The sequence below is a fragment of the Heterodontus francisci genome, chromosome 40 (genome assembly GCF_036365525.1).
Source record: "Heterodontus francisci isolate sHetFra1 chromosome 40, sHetFra1.hap1, whole genome shotgun sequence".
Classification (NCBI taxonomy): Eukaryota; Metazoa; Chordata; class Chondrichthyes; order Heterodontiformes; family Heterodontidae; genus Heterodontus; species Heterodontus francisci.
The window spans coordinates 18,965,855-18,984,257 of NC_090410.1; the positions used below are offsets into that span (position 1 = coordinate 18,965,855).

At 43.8% G+C, this 18,403-nt stretch overlaps 1 protein-coding gene across 1 annotated transcript in view; it reads left to right on the forward strand.

Moving 5' to 3' along the window:
• timm50 (translocase of inner mitochondrial membrane 50 homolog (S. cerevisiae)) overlaps positions 1-18,403 on the forward strand; it is a 168,605-nt gene that overhangs the window by 114,115 nt on the left and 36,087 nt on the right. Inside the window, exon 7 of the mRNA XM_068019158.1 lies at positions 5,553-5,651. Coding sequence (XP_067875259.1) covers positions 5,553-5,651 — 99 coding nt within the window. The remainder of the gene's footprint in view (positions 1-5,552; positions 5,652-18,403) is intronic.

An 18,403-nucleotide genomic window follows, 5' to 3' on the forward strand; every position in this document is an offset into this window, starting at 1 on the left:
ACATGGTTTAAAAAAAAATTTTAAAAGTGAGAAATATAAAAAAAAGGCCAGTTATGCTCTGAAATTGTTGAATTCAATGTTGAATCTACAAGGCTGTAGAGTACCTAATCGAAAGATGAGGTGCTGCTCTTCGAGCTTGCGTTGATTTTCACTGGAACACTGCGCCAGGCCAAGGACAGAAATGTGGGCATGAGAGCAGGGGTGTGTGTTGAAATGGCAAGCAACCGGAAGCTTGGGGTCATGCTTTCGGAATGCAAAGCAGTCACCCAATCTACATTTGGTCTCCCCAATGTAGAGACGTCCGCAATGTGAGCAGCGAATTCAGTATACTAAATTGAAAGAAGTACAAGTAAATTGCTGCTTCGCCTGTAAGGAGTGTATGGGGCCTTGGATGGTGAGGAGAGAGGAGGTAAAAGGACAGGTATTACACCTCCTACGATTGCATGGGAAGGGGATGAGCTGTCAGGGTGATGGAGGAGTGGACCAGGGTGTTGTGGAGGGAATGATTCCTTCGGAAAGGATTTTAGTGAAGTTTATGGAGGATTGCAAATGGGAGTCTAACAAAGAGAATGTTGAAGTTGCATGTGGAGATAACAAAAGAGTTTCGGCAACACTGGTGAGGGGTTGAGGTAGGTGCAGAGATAGGTCGGTGGTGTTACGGAGAGATTGGAAGTGCCTTGATGTATTTTATGTGGACTTGAAGCTCAACTCTGTTGAACAGGATTTCGAGGTTTCACATGTCCTGATTTAGCCCAAGTGAATGGTTGAGGGACAGTGGGACTAGAAAATCTTATTATTACGCCTCACTTTTGTTTCTTTGTCTGTGTTTTTATTTTCTCTCTTCACCCTTCCCCTTGTGTATGTGTCTTTTGTTTTTCTTGTCTCTTTCCCCTCCTTCAGCTCTGCATTTCTCTCTCTCTCTCTCTCTCTCTCTCTCCTGCCCTCCGCCTCGCAAATTCTTTGCGAGCCAGCCAAAAACTCTGCTAGGTGACAGCTCTGTATCGTAAGAGCCCAGATGCCGTACCAGAAAGTTCTGGCTCGCTTTAATCAGTGATCATGCCACAACATTCCATTAAAATCTGTAGCAGTTTGAACAAAAACAATGGTCCTTGGAGCAAATCCTGAACTCAGAAGTGATCACTCCAGTTAAATTGCTTGCCTTGTATCTCTCCTGGGTAGAACATTGCTATACCCATGTCAGGCCTCACAACCCAATTTGCAAGCAAACCTCCCAACTAGAATACCCAGGTGGGCAGTGGAACAGTGCATCAGGAGGTTTGCTTCCTGTGTTGGGAGTCGAGGTCTGCACCTGTGATTTGGAATCGCTGTAAGACAGCACAAAATTATCTCTCAATCACAGAATTGTTACAGTGCAGAAGGAGGCCATTCGGCCCATCATGTCTGCACTGGCTCTCCGAAAGAGCAGTTCCCTCAGTTCCATTCCCCTGCCTTCTCCCCATAACCCTGCACATTCTTCCTTTTCATATAACTGTCTAATTCCCTTTTGAATGCTTCAATTGAACCTGCCTCCACCACGTTCTCAGGCAGCGCATTCCAGACCTTAACCATTCTCTGTGGAAAAAGTTTTTCCTCATGTCACTTTTGCTTCTCTTACCAAATACTTTAAATCTGTGCCCTCTCATTCTCAATCCTTTCATGAGTGGGAATAGTTTCTCTCTATCTGCTCTGTCCAGACCCCTCATGATTTTGAATACCTCTGTCAAATCACCTTTCAGCCTTCTCTTCAAGGAAAACAGTCCTAACTTCTCCAATCTATCTTCATAACTGAAATACCTCATCCCTGGAACCACCCTCCTGAATCTTTTCTGTACTCTCTCCAATGCCCTCACGTCTTTCCTAAAGTGCGGCGCCCAGAACTGGACGCAATACTCCAGCTCAGGCTGAACTAGTGTCATATACAAGTTCAACATAACTTCCTTGCTCTTGTACTCTATGCCCCTACGAATAAAGCCTAGGATACTGTATGCTTTATTAATCGCTGTCTCAACCTGTCCTGCCAACTTCAATGACTTATGTACATATGCACCTAGGTCCCTCTGCTCCGGCACCCTCTTTAGAATAGTACCCTTTTATTCTATATTGTCTCTCCATGTTCTTCCTACCAAAATGAATCTCCTATCTACATATTTGTATAGCACCTATTGCAATCTCAGGACATCGTTGGTGTTGACAGCCAATTAACATTACTTTTGAAGTGTTGTCACTGTTGTAATGTAGGAAACTCAATAAGATGACAAGATAACCTGTTGTTGTGACGTTGGGTGAGGGATAAATATTGTCCTGGATACTGGGGAGAACTCCCCTGCGCTCTTTACCTAGTGCCATCTTTTAGGTCCACCTGAGAGGACAATTGGGGCCTCAGTTGAATGACTCATCTGAAAGATGGCACTTTTGACAGTGCAACGCTCCCTTCGTGCTGGAGCGTTAGCCTGGCTAATGTCTATATATCTCCGGAGTGGGGTTTGTACCAACAGCTTTCGGACTCTGAGGTTACCCAAAGACCCACACTGTTTGGAATATAGTTAATATTTGGAAAATTTCTGACTCTGATAAATAATGTGTAAATGTGAGACGAGAAAAAACTCTTGCACCAGATCAAATTCCACATGAGGCAGTCTCAACTGGTTAAATTTCGGGAATGTTCTTTCGGGCATAGTTTGAAATTAAATGAAGCAAATCCGATATACTTGTTCCGGAGTAGGTAGTGATGAATTTGCACCTGCCTGGCAGGTTTCTGCCTGTCCGATGCAGAAGGACAGGTTTCTTTGCTAATTGCTACTTGCTTTTCTTGCTAACAAACTGCAGTATGCAAACACTTTTTATTCCATATTTCCTGTTTTGTACCTAATTCCAATGATAATGATTTAGAACCATTGTTATACAGAATACGTTAAAAAAAAAAAGACTTGCATTTATATAGTTCCTTTCCACAACCTCAGGACGTCCCAAAGGACTTCATAGCCAATTATTTTTTATTTTATTTTTTTATTTAGAGATACAGCACTGAAACAGGCCCTTCGGCCCACCGAGTCTGTGCCGACCATCAACCACCCATTTATACTAATCCTACATTAATCCCATATTCCTATCACATCCCCACCTGTCCCTATATTTCCCGACCACCTACCTATACTAGGGGCAATTTATAATGGCCAATTTACCTATCAACCTGCAAGTCTTTGGCATGTGGGAGGAAACCGGAGCACCCGGAGAAAACCCACGCAAACACAGGGAGAACTTGCAAACTCCGCACAGGCAGTACCCAGAATTGAACCCGGGTCCCTGGAGCTGTGAGGCTGCGGTGCTAGCCACTGTGCCGCACCTAGGTGCATATGTGCATAAGTCATTGAAGTTGGCAGGACAGGTTGAGAGAGCGATTAATAAAGCATACAGTATCCTAGGCTTTATTCGTAGGGGCATAGAGTACAAGAGCAAGGAAGTTATGTTGAAATTATGTGCTTTTTTTGGGGGGGAAAGTGTGGTCGCTGTTATAATGCAGCAAATTTGCACACAGGAGGCTCCTACCAACAGCAGTGAGATAATAACCAGGTAAATCATTTTCTTTATTTTAACTTCCCTGCTCTTCAAGCTAGTGCCATGTAATCTTTTTTGTCCACCTGGGAGAGGAGATGGAGCCTCAGTTTAACATGTCATCTGAAAGATGTTTCATACATCCATGCGGCACAGTGGCGCAGTGGTTAGCACCGCAGCCTCACAGCTCCAGCGACCCAGGTTCAATTCTGGGTACTGCCTGTGTGGAGTTTGCAAGTTCTCCCTGTGTCTGCATGGGTTTCCTCCGGGTGCTCCGGTTTCCTCCCAGACTTGCAGGTTGATAGGTTAATCGGCCATTATAAATTGCCCCTAGTATAGGTAGGTGGTAGGGAAATATAGGGGCAGGTGGGGATGTGGTAGGAATATGGGATTAGTGTAGGATTAGTATAAATGGGTGGTTGATGGTCGGCACAGACTCGGTGGGCCAAAGGGCCTGTTTCAGTGCTGTATCTCTAAACTAAACTAAACATTACCATGCCTCTGCAGATTACTGCTTGCTGCTTTTTAGTTCCACTTGGAGCAGAAGCAAAGCTAGAGCAGCATTCTTGTACAGTGTGCTGTCCTGATCTTTTTAGTAGGAGAAGTAATTTTTTCCCTGGATTTGATAGCGCTGGCTCATTATTTTGAAGCTGCTTTGCCTTCATTGTGATGAATTCAACTGCTACAGGCCACTTTGGTTCCTTCCAGTCAGTGCGGTCACTGGAGTGACCTCGAGGCAAGGAGACCTGACATAGAAGGTCTGCACTGTGATTTTTCTTTTTAAAGCATTTTTAAAACATATAATAGGATACTTATTTGTAAATTGCCAAATTCTTCTTGAAGTTGGAAAGAAAAAGCTTTTCCACTGGCAGGAGGGTCAGTAACCAGAGGACACAGGCCAAAGGTGCTTGGAAAAAAAACCAGAGGGGAGGTGAGAATTTTTTTCCATAATGCGTCCTGATGTAAAGGCCTGCTCAGGTCTGCAAATGAAACCCGACTTGTCCCGAGTCCTTTGATTTTTCCCCGCACCCGACCCGACCACCGGAATAAAGTTGATTATATTCGAGGTTGTGCTCTTACCTTGGATGGAATCACTCACTGCAGACTAGTGCGGAGTCCAAATGCACGTTTCCCACCTTGCTGTCACTGTGACCAACCCGAGTCCAAATGCTGGACCTGGAAGAGCGACCCAACCCGACACGTCATCGGGCCCAGTCGGGTTCAGGTTGGGTGGCCATGCTCTATCCTGATGATCTGGAATTCCCTTCCTGAAAGGGTGGTGGGAGCAGATTCAATGGTAACTTTCAAAAGGGAATTGATATATACTTAACGGGGGAAAAAGTTGCAGGGCTATGGGTAAAGAACATGGGAATGGGACTAATTGGATAACTCTTTCAAAGAGCTGGTATGATGGCCTCCTTCTGTGTTGTATGGTCCCATGATTCCTACTTCCTACTCTAGCGCAGATTCTCCTTGTTGCATCTCTTAGTGTACAGGCTGCGTAACCTACATTATTGATTAGGGCCTCTGAAGATCCTGGGGTGGCAGTTCTCAGTGTGTTGAGAACCGTGGTGTCGGACTAGCTGTGAACATCATTTGAGGCGACCTGCACCTTTGTTAGATGTCTGGGCAGTATCTTTGAAGGTGCTCGTGGCCCCATGTCCCAACTCATGGGTCTTATGCAGCTGGCGAGGTAAATTTGCAGTCCTTTTTATTGAGGCGAGTGGCTTGGAAAACACACGGTCTTCCTAGTTGCTGCCATTGGCGAATTCCAACACGTTTGTTTCTTGATTGCAGGTGGCTGCATACCCTAGCACCAGTCATGCATGATATGAAATCATGTTTATGTTTGCGTTTCAGATAACACATACTTGTGGTAGTTAAAAAGGGCATTTGCATGTTGCGGACGGGTTTATATTGCCTCACTTCTGATCTGTTGTTGATCTGAACTTGAATCTATATTCCGGTTACTGACAGCTCTACATGCTTTTCTTTTACAGACGGCATATCCACTTATTGACAGTGTGGATCCACATGGATTCATTATGTACCGTCTGTTCAGGGACGCAACACGGTATATGGAAGGTCACCATGTGAAGGTATTTGCACCTTTTCTGCTTTTGTATTTTGTAGTAGTAAAGTGGCAGTTGTGTCTCTGTAACGTGGTGGTGTAGTGCCCGACGATGTTTGATTATAGAATATTTAATTTGTTAATGAGCAGAATCCACCCGACCGTCCTGGCATGAGTTGTGCTGGGCAGTTTCAGTCAAAGGGTGCTTGGGTTGCTGAGGGGAAAGTATTTCTTCCCCTTTCCTCAACCCACCTAAATAAAGTGGCATTCCAACTTTTTACAGTGAGGAAGCATCACTATGTTGTGTGGGAGGGAGAGGGGTTTGCACCTTTCTCTGGCAGGTAAAACCATCGCTGTATCGCTACAGGATAGTGTGTTGGTGCCCATGTGAATTGGACCACTTTGTTGTACAGCTACTTTTAAAAAAAATTGTTTTGTCCTCTATTCACAAGGCATTTTCAAACTTTCTCCTGAAAGAACTTAAAATTATCGAAATTTCAGAATGAGGGACTATTTGGTCCAAAAGCAAAATACTGCAAATGCTGGAAATCTGAATTAAAAATTTAAACTGCTGGTAATACTCAGCAGGTCAGGCAGCATCTGCAGAGAAAGCAGCAGAGTTAATGCTTTGGGTCGATGACTTTTCATCAGAACTGAAACGTTAGACCTAACTGATCTGATGAATAGTCCAGACTTTTTGGTTCACTGTGTAACCATGATGAAAATTACAGGTGTATTTGTCACTGAAAGAATACCCAAAAAAGTTGTTAAACACTCTGAAAAGTTGAGTGAACAGATTAATTAGGTGCTGTTGATGCCGGAGACACTTTGCTGATTCAAATGCTGAATCTTGAACTCCGATAATTCTACATGGCTACACACTAGTTTGAGATTCTCAAGAAGCCATTTCACTAAAAGTGCTTCTGCTTTTCTGTTGCTATCTCTATATAGAATGACCTCTTTGATTATCACTCCCTTTCACTTTGGGAATCATGTGCCATTCTCTGTGGGCATAGCAGAAACCCAGATACAAGACAGCCTGAGAGAAGCTCCCTGTCTTTATTTTGCTGAATCTGAAGGTTTGAATACCAGATTGGTAGACCTGTATTTCTTTGGGTCTGAACTGGCTGTTTATTTGTAGGTGGCGGGTGAACCCCAGGTTTCTAGTCAGCTGCAGACATGAAGCGTGCCCACTTGGGTGAGGAACAGGCGGCTGGGTCCAGCAAGATTCAGCACCTTCAGGAGAGGAGGAGAGAAAACCAGAAAACAAAATCTTGTATTTGTTTATGCTGCAGATATCTAGAAGTCTGTAAAGGGTTAAAGCCCGCAGTAAGGCTCTATATCCCATCTGTCTGATACCACTGCCTTCAATTCCACAATACCTGCAGCACAATATTTACAAAGCAGAGGTTTATCGGGGTGGGGGGGTAATGCGTGCAGGGGATGGGTTGTGCATTGCCCCATGTTCTGTAATCTGAGCTTCTCTGAAATGACCATGCCTACAATAGTATGTGTGGCCTGCATTACTGCAAGCCTTCTGCCTCGCCTCCCACCTCCCATCTGTTGTCCTGTGGCACCCAGGGAGTCTTTCTGAGCACACACCATCCCCTCGGGCCTCCTGAAAAAGACTGGGGTTTGCCGAGAGCAGCAGCAATGACAGACCTGCTGTGCAGTTAAGATTACGATAGTTTAAAGACTGCTGGTACTATAACCACAGTGTTAGAGACTGATTCCCCAAAGGACCTTTTCATTTCCAGATGAAAGACATGGGTAGTTATAGCCACAAGTGCTTAATTACATATCAATGTCTCCTCAGTACAACCGTTTGTGGCATTTTAGAATATGATGTAGAATGGGGCCAAGTCTCTTGTCCGTCCCTCTCCCTCTGTGTTTTTGCTTTGGTCTCACTTGTGCTGTGACTACTTGGTATTTATGTTTTTTAAATCTTACCTCCACTTTTTTCTCTGCTATTCTTGGTCGCTAGTTTTTCTTTTGTCTTCTGTCAGGAAGGTTGTGAAACTTTAACTGTAATATGAGTTAATTATTTGCCTTCACTCCTGCTTCATCTTCTAGATTACAATGTTTGTTTAAAATCCAATTTTAATTACGATACTCTAGGGGAGAGGGTTGTGGATGCAGATGTATGCATGATAAAGCTGTGGTGTAAAGCAAAGTATAGCCAAAATGAGTCTGTTCATCTAAATGTAAATTAAATGATCAGGGTCAACTGCTAGTATTATAGGGAGTGGAAAATTGATATGGATTTGGATAGGAAAACAAAATTTTCCCTGGTTTTCTCCCTCCTTTCCATTTACTGATGTTACAAGAACTCGGGGACACAGATTGAGGATTTTGGGCATGAGATGTAGGGGAATGTGAGGAAAAACGTTTTTACTCAGCGAATGGTAATGACCTGGAACTCGCTGTCACGAGGGCGGTGGAAGCGGAGACCATCAATGATTTTGAAAGGAAATTGGATGGACAGTTGAAGGAAATAAACTTGCAGGTCTATGGGGATTGAGCGGGGGAGTGGGACTGACTGTATTGCTCCACGGAGAGCCAGCATGGAGTCAATAGGCTGAATGGCCTCCTTCTATGCTGTAAATAACTCTACGACTCTTAAGTGCTGCCTTGTTGGTGCCTTGAGGTGATGCATTTTGGGAAGACTAACAAGGGAATATACAATGGATGGTAGGACCCTAAGAAGTACAGAGGGACCTTTGGTGTACTTGTCCATAGATCACTGAAGGCAGCAGCACAGGTAGATAAGGTGGTTAGGAAGGCATATGGGATACTTCCTTTATGAGCCAGGACATAGAATATAAGAGCAGGAAGGTTATGATGGAGCTGTATAAAACACTAGTTAGGCTACAGCTGGAGTACTGTGTACAGTCTGGTTGCCACACAATAGGAAGGATGTGATTGCACTGGAGAGGGCTGCAGAGGAGATTCACAAGGATTTTGCCTGGACTGGAGCATTTCAGCTATGAAGAGAGACTGGATAGGCTAGGGTTGTTTTCCTTGGAGCAGAGAAGACTGAGGGGGGACCTGATTGAAGTATACCAATGAGGGGCATTGATAGGTTAGATAGGAAGAAACTTCTTCCCTTAGCGGAGGTGTCAATAATCAGGGGGCATAGATTTAAGGTAAGGGGCAGGAGGTTTAGGGGCAGGAGGTTTAGAGGCAATTTGAGGAAAATATCTTTGACCCGAGGGGTGGTTGGAATCTGGAACACACTACCTGAAGGGGTGGTAGAGGCAGGAACCCTCACAACATTTAAGAAGTATTTAGAAGAGCACTTGAAACGCCATAGAATACAAGGCTATGGGCCAAGTGCTGGAAAATGGGATTAGAGTAGATAGGTGCTTGATGGCCAGCACAGACACGATGGGCCGAAGGGCCCGTTTCTGTGCTGTATAACTCTGACTCTTGGGATACTGATGTGGGCACTAGCATATTTTGGTATACCACCACATGGCCTTTCTTAATATGTAGCCTGGGCAGTGAATGTTGTCAGGCAATCCATCTGTAAGAAGGATCACAACTCAGCACATTTTCATTCCTCACTCGACTTGCATGCATTATATGTATTTGCATCAGGGGTCACCGAATAACAATCTGGAGCAAGAACCCTGGTCAATTGGATTGCCCCAAGTGACATCAACTAACTCAGCATTCAAATCAACCCTAGGATCCTTCCTGTATGTTTGAGTATTATGCCGTGCCATTCATTTACCTACTGTGCCACCAGTGGAGCTCACCAGTGGATTCATGGTTTTCACTGCCAGTTTTTCCAAAAATCCATGGTCAGACCAAACTAGCTTCATAAAATTATAAAACTCATAGAATTTATTACAACATAGAAGGAAGCCCTTCGGCCCACCGTGTCCATGCTGACTGTCTGCAGGATCTGCTCACCTAGTCCCACTCCCCCGCCTTTTCCCTGGAGCCCTGCAGATTTTTTGCCTTCGGATAATTATCCAATTCCCCTTTGAAAGCCATGATTGAATCTGCTTCTACCTCTCAGGTATTGCATTCCAGATCCTCATCATTAGCTGCATTTTTTTTTAAATTTCCTCATGTCGCTTTTGGTTCTTTTACCATTCACCTTACATTGGTGTCCTCTGGTTCTTGACCCTTCCACCTATAGAAACAGTTTTTCCCTATCTACTCTGTCCAGATCTCATGATTTTGAAACCGACTATCAAATCTCCTCTCAACTTTCTCTTCTCCAAGGAGAACAGCTCTAAATTCTCCAATCTACCCATGTGAGGATATTTTTTTGGAGAGAATACTCTGTGTGCGTGCGTGTTTGCGTGCGTGTGTGTCTGTGTGTCACTGTAACAGCACAATTATACCTGCTCTGAGGCTTTGCCTGGAGGCAGAATAGATTTTCAGCCTGCTTCCTATGGTCAAGCAAATGACCTTTACTGATGCATTGAAACACACGCATTCACCTTTCACTTTTCTGATGAGGCAGGGTGCCCCTTATCTCACTGTTAGCCATAGCTCAGTAGCAAGCACTCGCGCTTCTACATCAAAAGTTCATGGATTCAAGTTCCACTTCAGTGACATAAGCACAAAATCTAGACTGACGATCCCAATGCAGTACCGAGGGAGTGCTGCGCTGTCAGCGGTGCCGTCTTTTGAATTCAACGTTAAACCTCAGGCCCGTCTTCTCTCTGGGTGCAAAAGATCCCGCTGCACTGAAGAGGAGCAGGGGAGTTCTACGGTGTCCTGACCAATTTTTATGTCTCAACCTTCATCAGCAAAACAGATTATCTAGTCATTATCACATTGCTGTTTTGTGCAATTTAACTGCGATGTTTCTAGCTTGCAACAATGACTACACTTAAAAAATACTTCACTGTAAAGAGCTTTGGCACGTCCTGAGGTTGGGAAAGGCTCTGTAGAATTGCAAGTCCTTCTGTTTTCTTTTCTGACTATGAAACTCCTTGCTGCAGCCATGAGGCCAACCCACGTATCATCAGCAGGCAAGCTGCAGGAGTGCAGCACAGAATATTGTCTTGTGCAGGTGATATTCTCATCTGTTTTACTGATGACACTGCTGTCCTCCCCAGCATTTTTTAAATGTCAGTGATCCAACCTGCTGCCAGACTACAGACTCGACCGTAACAGGGTGGGGGAGGGGCACGGCCTTTGTCCCAGCCACTTGCAAAGCAAATTTGAGAAGCCTACATCTTTTCAGGAAGGAAGATTTAAGTACTTGAGCTTGGGCCCTCTACGAGAAAAAGACATCCTCTTGCCTGCATGTATGTCAGCCTGAAAAGGTGGAGATATCTATCCATCTTGTTATGAAGAAAGAACACCAGACCAGGCTCAAGGGGCTGAATGGCCTACTCCTGTTCCAATGTTGCACTACAAAAGTAAACAATCTCCCTGTCTTCTGAACTACAGACCCTGTTCGCCCCAAGCGGAGAAATTCCAAGGCCATCAGCTGATCAGCGAGGTGCCAACATCTGGGTGTCCACACCAGCATCTAGAGGAGCTGCACAATACCCAACAATTCTTCTCATCTATTGCTCAGAATCCTTGTAATTCAATCTGAGTTCCTTTTATACTTTTTTTTTTAAAAGTGTCTGTGTCTGCACTGGATTTGGGAATAATTGCAATAATCTTTAAATTTAAATTAAGTCATAAACTTCAAGAAGGGATCTGGGCATATAGTATGTAGTAGTTGAGACTGTAGTCATGAAATCACACTCATATGTGCATTGTTTCTCTTTCAATTTATGGGGAATTTATTTCCATCTTTTAAATACTTTTTTGCCATTTGGTCAATCCACTCTACTTGATACTGAAAGCCTAGCCATCACTGCCTGTGATAATCAGTATGTTTGATAAAAGAGTGACTCTCATGGTGTTTAATATTGAAATAACGTTTTTTGCTTTCTGTAAGCTTTACCAGATAATCTTATGAAATGCAGGCATGTGATAGAATGGACTTGAAGCACTTGTAAAGTGGAAATTCTGCATTAGACCAACCAAAAGCTGGTTCCAATTAAAGATGAGAAAAATTGTTTCTCCCTTAAATTTTCGGAAGTACTGTGTTTCAAATGGCGTGGTTAGTAAATGCACTGGCCAGTGTAGGTCTGAGTTATGCAGGACAGAAAAGGGTACCAGAAAGGCACTACAGTTGGGCATTTGCCCTTAGACTCTAGAGGGTCCCTGCTTGTGTCCAATATCCAGTGAACTATATTTGGGAGTGTGTGTATATTTATGTCCAGTAAGGTGAGGATCTGATTTAGCTATTATGCCTCCAACATGAGTAACATGGCAAAATTTCCTGTTTGAGCTCACACTTGAAAAAGGCAGTGTGACCTACTGGAAGGCAGTAACATCTGTAGAACTGTACCTCAGTACAAGCCTGCAATACATCCATTTGTCATTGGAAAGCATTTGTGAATCCAAAGAGTTGACGTCGTCCAGTGTTGAAAATAAGTCGTCGCCTTGCTCTTCAGATACATGTGTGTATATTTATATTGTAGTCCTCGTCCACTTGCAGATTGTGCCTTGTACAATGCCCTTGTACTGCATATGCTACAGGTAATTTCAGCAAAGTTGATGATATTCATGAATCACAGCAGTCAACTTAACTATCGACAGAAGCCCTCGTTAGACCCAGGGCAAGGCACCGGTGTCTTCCAAAACAGCCCATCGTCCATCTGTCGCCTGACAAAATGCTGCTCTGCTGCCTTCGCTGTGCAGCATCTGGCCATGGGCAATCTGTCACCTTTTTTTGGCACTGTCAGAAGTCAACCTGCACCAATCAAAACATCAAACAAGAAGCTACGGTGCTGAAACTCAATCTAGCAGACTACTTACGCCAACTATTGTGTGACTATATAACATGGATCAGGAAATGACAGGCTGCAGGGCTGAATGCACAGCAATTTACATTTTGATCAAGATTTTGTTTTGCCTCTGATTTGCCTTTGTTTTTTTGAACTGGGTAATATCTTTTTAAAAAGACTTGTATTTGAAGATTGATTTTTCATATTTAATTCATGCAGCAATGTATTATAAATATTGTCTGGCAAGCAGCTATACCGTGTCATTTCTGGGCACACCTAACTAGAATAATTCAATTATCTCTAGTGCAGTCTTAAATTATAGCTAATGTAATCTGAAATTAGGATAATTTAATCAAGTGTTTCTTTATAAACTGTGTAATTTAAATTGACAGGCTCTTTCTTTAACACCTATCCTTATTAACCTCTTTAATTTTACAGCTTGTTCAATATCATGAAGCAAATGGGAATGATTTGATAAGGGAATAACTTTTACAAATGGCTGTATAACTGTATTTCTGATGGATGAGAGTCTGGGCAAGCTGCAGGCAGCCAGGTTCTTGGCCTTCAGTTACCAGCTGGGAAATCCCCAGGATTGAACCTCGAGGGCTCTCCCTGTCCCTCTGTGTATGTTTGGTACCTTGCCTCGACAGCCAAGGACAAAATGCAAGCCTACCACATATTGTGATTCTGTATCCTGTCGCTTACTGATCCACTGGTCAGGTGCATCTATAGCACTAGGCTGGCCAATTTCAATTTATTTTTAACATTCTAGATTTTTAAAAATGTCACAAACACTGAATTTACTAATGGTGTTCTCTGAAATCAAGGGTTCCAGATTTATGTAGGTTACACTGGGGTATAACTTGCACATCAGTGCAGTCTTGAAAATGTTCTAGGATGGTATTAAGCGGTACACATACTAACCAGTCGGTCCTAGGTTCAATTTTTGATCTAGGGTCCCATAATTCACCTCCATGTGCAGGGATTGCGAGAGAGAGAGGAAACTGGCCAAGGTTTCCATTCCTGATCACGGAGATAACTCCTAGGAAGAACTTGTGTGCAATCTTCAGATGAAGACTGAATAGGGTTTGACTCTCTCCCTGATTAAATAGTCCACTAACACTCACTATTTAGGATCTCACATGAAAATATTCACTTGGGGGTGAGGTGTTGAATGGGATACAGACCATTGTGAGGAAGAATTAGGAGAGGTGGCCAAAATGAAGTCAAATAGTAGGTACTATAGAGGTTTTTTGAAGATGGGAAGGAAGCATGCGAAAGAATGGCAGAGAGCAGGACTGTGATGTAGTCATGGGCAAGAGGGAGAGCTCTTGAGATGCACTCCTGTGGCACTCCCAGATGGCTGGCTGCCTCCACAGGCTCATTCTGGAAGCAGTATATTAAAGGGGGCATTTTGAAAGTTGTCACATAAGAACATACATATGAACTTACGAATTAGGAGCAGGAGTAGGCCACTCGGCCCCTTGAGCCTGCTCCGCCATTCAATAAGATCATAGCTGATCTGATTGTAACCTCAATTCCACATTCCTGTCTACCCCTAATAACCTTTCACCCCCTTGCTTATCAAGAATCTGTCTACCTCTGCCTTAAACATACTCAGAGCCTGCTTCCACCGCAGGAAGAGAGTTCCAAAGACTCACCTCTGAGAGAAAAACATTTCTCCTCATCTGTCTTAAATGGACGACCCCTTATTTTTAAATAGTGACTCCTAGTTCTAGGTTTTCCCAAAAGAGGAAGCATCCGCTCCACATTCACCCTGCCAAAACCCCTCAGAATCTTATGTTTCAATCAAGTTGACTCTTTTCTAAACTCAGCGGATACAAGCCGAGCCTATCCAACCTTTCCTCAAAAGACAACCTGCACCTTACAGGTATTAGTCTAGTAAACCTTCTCTGAACTGCTTCCAATGCATTTACATCCTTTCTTAAATAAGGAGACCAATACTGTACACAGTACTCCAGATGTGGTCTCCCAATATCCTGTATAACTGAAGCATAACCTCCCTACTTTTGTATTCAATTCCCCTCATTCTATTAGCTTCCCTAATTACTTGCTGTATCTGCATGCGAACCTTTTGCGATTCATGCACTAGGACACCCAGATCCCTCTGCATCTCAGAGCACTGCAATCTCTCACCTTTTAGATAATATGCTTTTTTATTCTTACTGCCAAAATGGACAATTTCACATTTTCCCACGTTATACTTCATTTGCCAGATCTTTGCCCACTCACTCAACCTATCTATATCTCTTTTTCACCTCCTTACATCCTCTTCATAACTTACTTTCCTACTTATCTTTGTCATCAGCAAATTTAGCAACCATACCTTCGTTCCCTTCATGCAAGTCATTTATATAAATTGTAAAAAGTTGAGGCCTCAGCACTGATCCCTGTGGCACACCATTCATTACATCTTGCCAACCAGAAAATGACCCATTTATGCCTACTCTCTGTTTCCTGTTAGCTAGCCAATCTTCTATCCATGCCAATATGTTACCCCCTACACCATGAGCCTTTATTTTCTGCAAAAATCTTTGTGGCACCTTCTCAAATGCCTTCTGGAAATCTAAGTACAGTACATCCACCCGTTTATCCACAGCACGTGTTACTTCTTCAAAGAACTCGAATAAATTGGTTAAACATGATCTCCCTTTTACAAAACCATGTTGACTCTGTCTGATTACCCTGAATTTTTCTAAATGCCCTGCTTTAATGTCTTACATTCTAAATACAAATGAAATAAGGGGATACGAGGATAGTGTGGGAAAAAGGCATTGAGGTGAATGATCAGCCATAGTCGTATTGAATGGCGGAGCTATTTTCCAATCTAATGGAACCTCCCCTGAATCTAGGGAATTTTGGAAAATCAAAACCACATTAACTATCTCACTGGCCACTTCTTTTAAGACCCCAGGATGAAGTCCATCAGGACTGGGGACTTGTCAGCCTGCAGCTCCAACAGTTTGTTCATAGAAACAGGAGCAGGCCATTCAGCCCATCAAGCCCGCTCCGCCATTCAGTACGATTATTCACCTCAGTGCCTTTTTCCCACACTATCCCGGTATCCCCTTATGTCATTTGTATCTAAAAATCTGTCAATCTCTGCATTAAACACACTCAGTAACTGAGTGTCCATAGCCTTCTGGGGTAGAGAATTCCAAAGATTCACAACCCTCTGAGTAAAGAAATTTCTCCTCATCACTGTCCTAAATGGCTTCCCCCTTAGTTTGAAATTGTGTCCCCCTGGTTCTAGATTCCCCAACCAGGGGAAACATCTTATCACTTCTCTGGTGATTGTAGTTTTCTTGAGTCCCTCCCTTGCTTCCATTTCCTGATTTACAGTTGTTTCTGGGATGTTACTTGTATCCTGTATGGTGAAGATCGATGCATAATACCTGTTCAATTCATCTGCCATCTCTTTATTTTCCCTTATTAATTCCCCTCACTTTCTATAGGACCAACGCTCACTTTGTTAACTGAATCACAGAATAATACAGTGCAGAAGAGGCCCTTCGGCCCATCGAGTCTGCACCGATGCATTAAAGACACCTGACCTGTCTACCTAATCCCATTTGCCAGCACTTGGCCCATAGCCTTGAATGTTATGACGTGCCAAGTGCTCATCCAGGTACTTTTTAAACGATGTGAGGCAACCCGCCTCTACCACCCTCCCAGGCAGTGCATTCCAGACCGTCACCACCCTCTGGGTAAAAATGTTCTTCCTCAAATTCCCCTTAAACCTCCTGCCCCTCACCTTAAACTTGTGTCCCCTAGTAACTGACCCTTCAACTAAAGGGAACAGCTGCTCCCTATCCACCCTGTCCATGCCCCTCATAATCTTGTACACCTCGATCAGGTCACCTCTCAGTCTTCTTTGCTCCAGCGAAAACAACCCAAGCATATCCAACCTCTCTTCATAGCTTAAATGTTCCATCCCAGGCATCATTCTGGTGAATCGCCTCTGCACCCCTTCCAGTGCAATCACATCCTTCCTATAATGTGGCGACCAGAATTGCACACATTACTCCAGCTGTGGCCTTATCAAAATTCTATACAACTCCATCATGACCTCCCTGCTTTTGTAATCTATGCCTCGATTGATGAAGGCAAGTGTCTCATATGCCTTTTTCACCAACCTATTAACCTGCTTCTGCCTTCAGGGATCTATGGACAAACACGCCAAGGTCCCTTTGTTCCTCGGAACTTCCCAGTGTCAGGCCATTCATTGAATACTTCCATGTCACATTACTCCTTCCAAAGTGTATCACCTCACACTTTTCAGGGTTAAATTCTATCTGCCACTTTTCTGCCCATTTGACCATCCCGTCTATATCTTCCTGTAACCCAAGACACTCAACCTCACTGTTAACCACTCAGCCAATCTTTGTGTCATCCGCGAACTTACTGATCCTACCCCCCCACATAGTCATCTATGTCGTTTATATAAATGACAAACAATAGGGGACCCAGTACAGATCCCTGTGGTAAGCCACTGGACACTGGCTTCCAGTCACTAAAACAATCGTCTCTGTCTGCTACAGCTAAGCCAATTTTGAATCCACCTTATCAAGTTACCCTGTATCCCATGTGCATTTGCTTTCTTGATAAGTCTCCCATGTGGGACCTTGTCAAAGGCTTTGCTGAAATCCATGTAAACTACATCAACTGCACTACCCTCATCTACACACCTGGTCACATGCTCAAAAAATTCAATCAAATTTGTTAGGCATGACCTCCCTCTGACAAAGCCATGCTGACTATTCCTAATCAAATTTTGCCTCTCCAAGTGAAGGTAGATTCTCTCCTTCAGAATTTTCTCCAATAGTTTCCCTACCACTGACGTGAGACTCACTGGTCTATAGTTCCCTGTCTCTACAACCTTTCTTAAATAGTGGGACCACATTAGCTGTTCGCCAATCCTCTGGCACCTCCCCGGTGGCCAGAGAGGAATTAAAAATTTGGGTCAGAGCCCCTGCAATCTCCACCCTCCCCTCCCACAGAATCCTGGGACACAAATCGTCCGGACCTGGAGATTTGTCCACTTTCAAGTCTTCCAAAACCTCCAATACCTTGTCACTCCCTATGACAATTTACTCAAGAACCTCACAGTCTCTCTCTCTCTCAGTTCCATATCTACTTCCTCATTCTCTTGGGTGAAGACACTTGTGAAGTATTCATTCAACACCCTGCCAATGTCCTCTGACTCCACCCACAGATTTCCCCCTTAGTCCCTAATGGGTCCTACTCTTTCCCTGGTTATCCTCTTCCCATTGATATACTTATAGAATATCTTTGGATTTTCCCTACATTTACCAGCCAGAGCTTTCTCATGTCTCCTCTTTGCTCTCCTAATTGCTTTCTTAAGCTCCATCCTACACTTTCTGTACTCCACTAATGCTTCCATTGATTTGCTCTCTTTGTATTTGATAAAAGCCTCTCTTTTCCTACTCACTGTACCCTGAATGTTTCTGGTCATCCATGGTTCTCTGGGCTTGTTGCTCCTACCTATTACCCTAGAGGGAACATGTTGGGCCTATACCCTCCCCATTTCCTTTTTGCATGCCCCCCACTGCTCTTCTGTAGATTTACCAACAAGTAACTCTTTCCAGTCTACCTTGGCCAGATCCTGCCTTATTTTACTAAAATTCACTCTCCCCCAATCCAAAACCTTTTTTTGCAACTTGTCTATTTCTTTCTCCATAACAGGGGCGGCACAGTGGTTAGCACCGCAGCCTCTCAGCTCCAGGGACCCGGGTTCAATTCTGGGTACTGCCTGTGTGGAGTTTGCAAGTTCTCCCTGTGACCGCGTGGGTTTTCGCCGGGTGCTCCGGTTTCCTCCCACTGTCAAAGACTTGCAGGTGATAGGTAAATTAGCCATTGTAAATTGCCCCTAGTGTAGGTAGGTGGTAGGGAATATGGGATTACTGTAGGGTTAGTATAAATG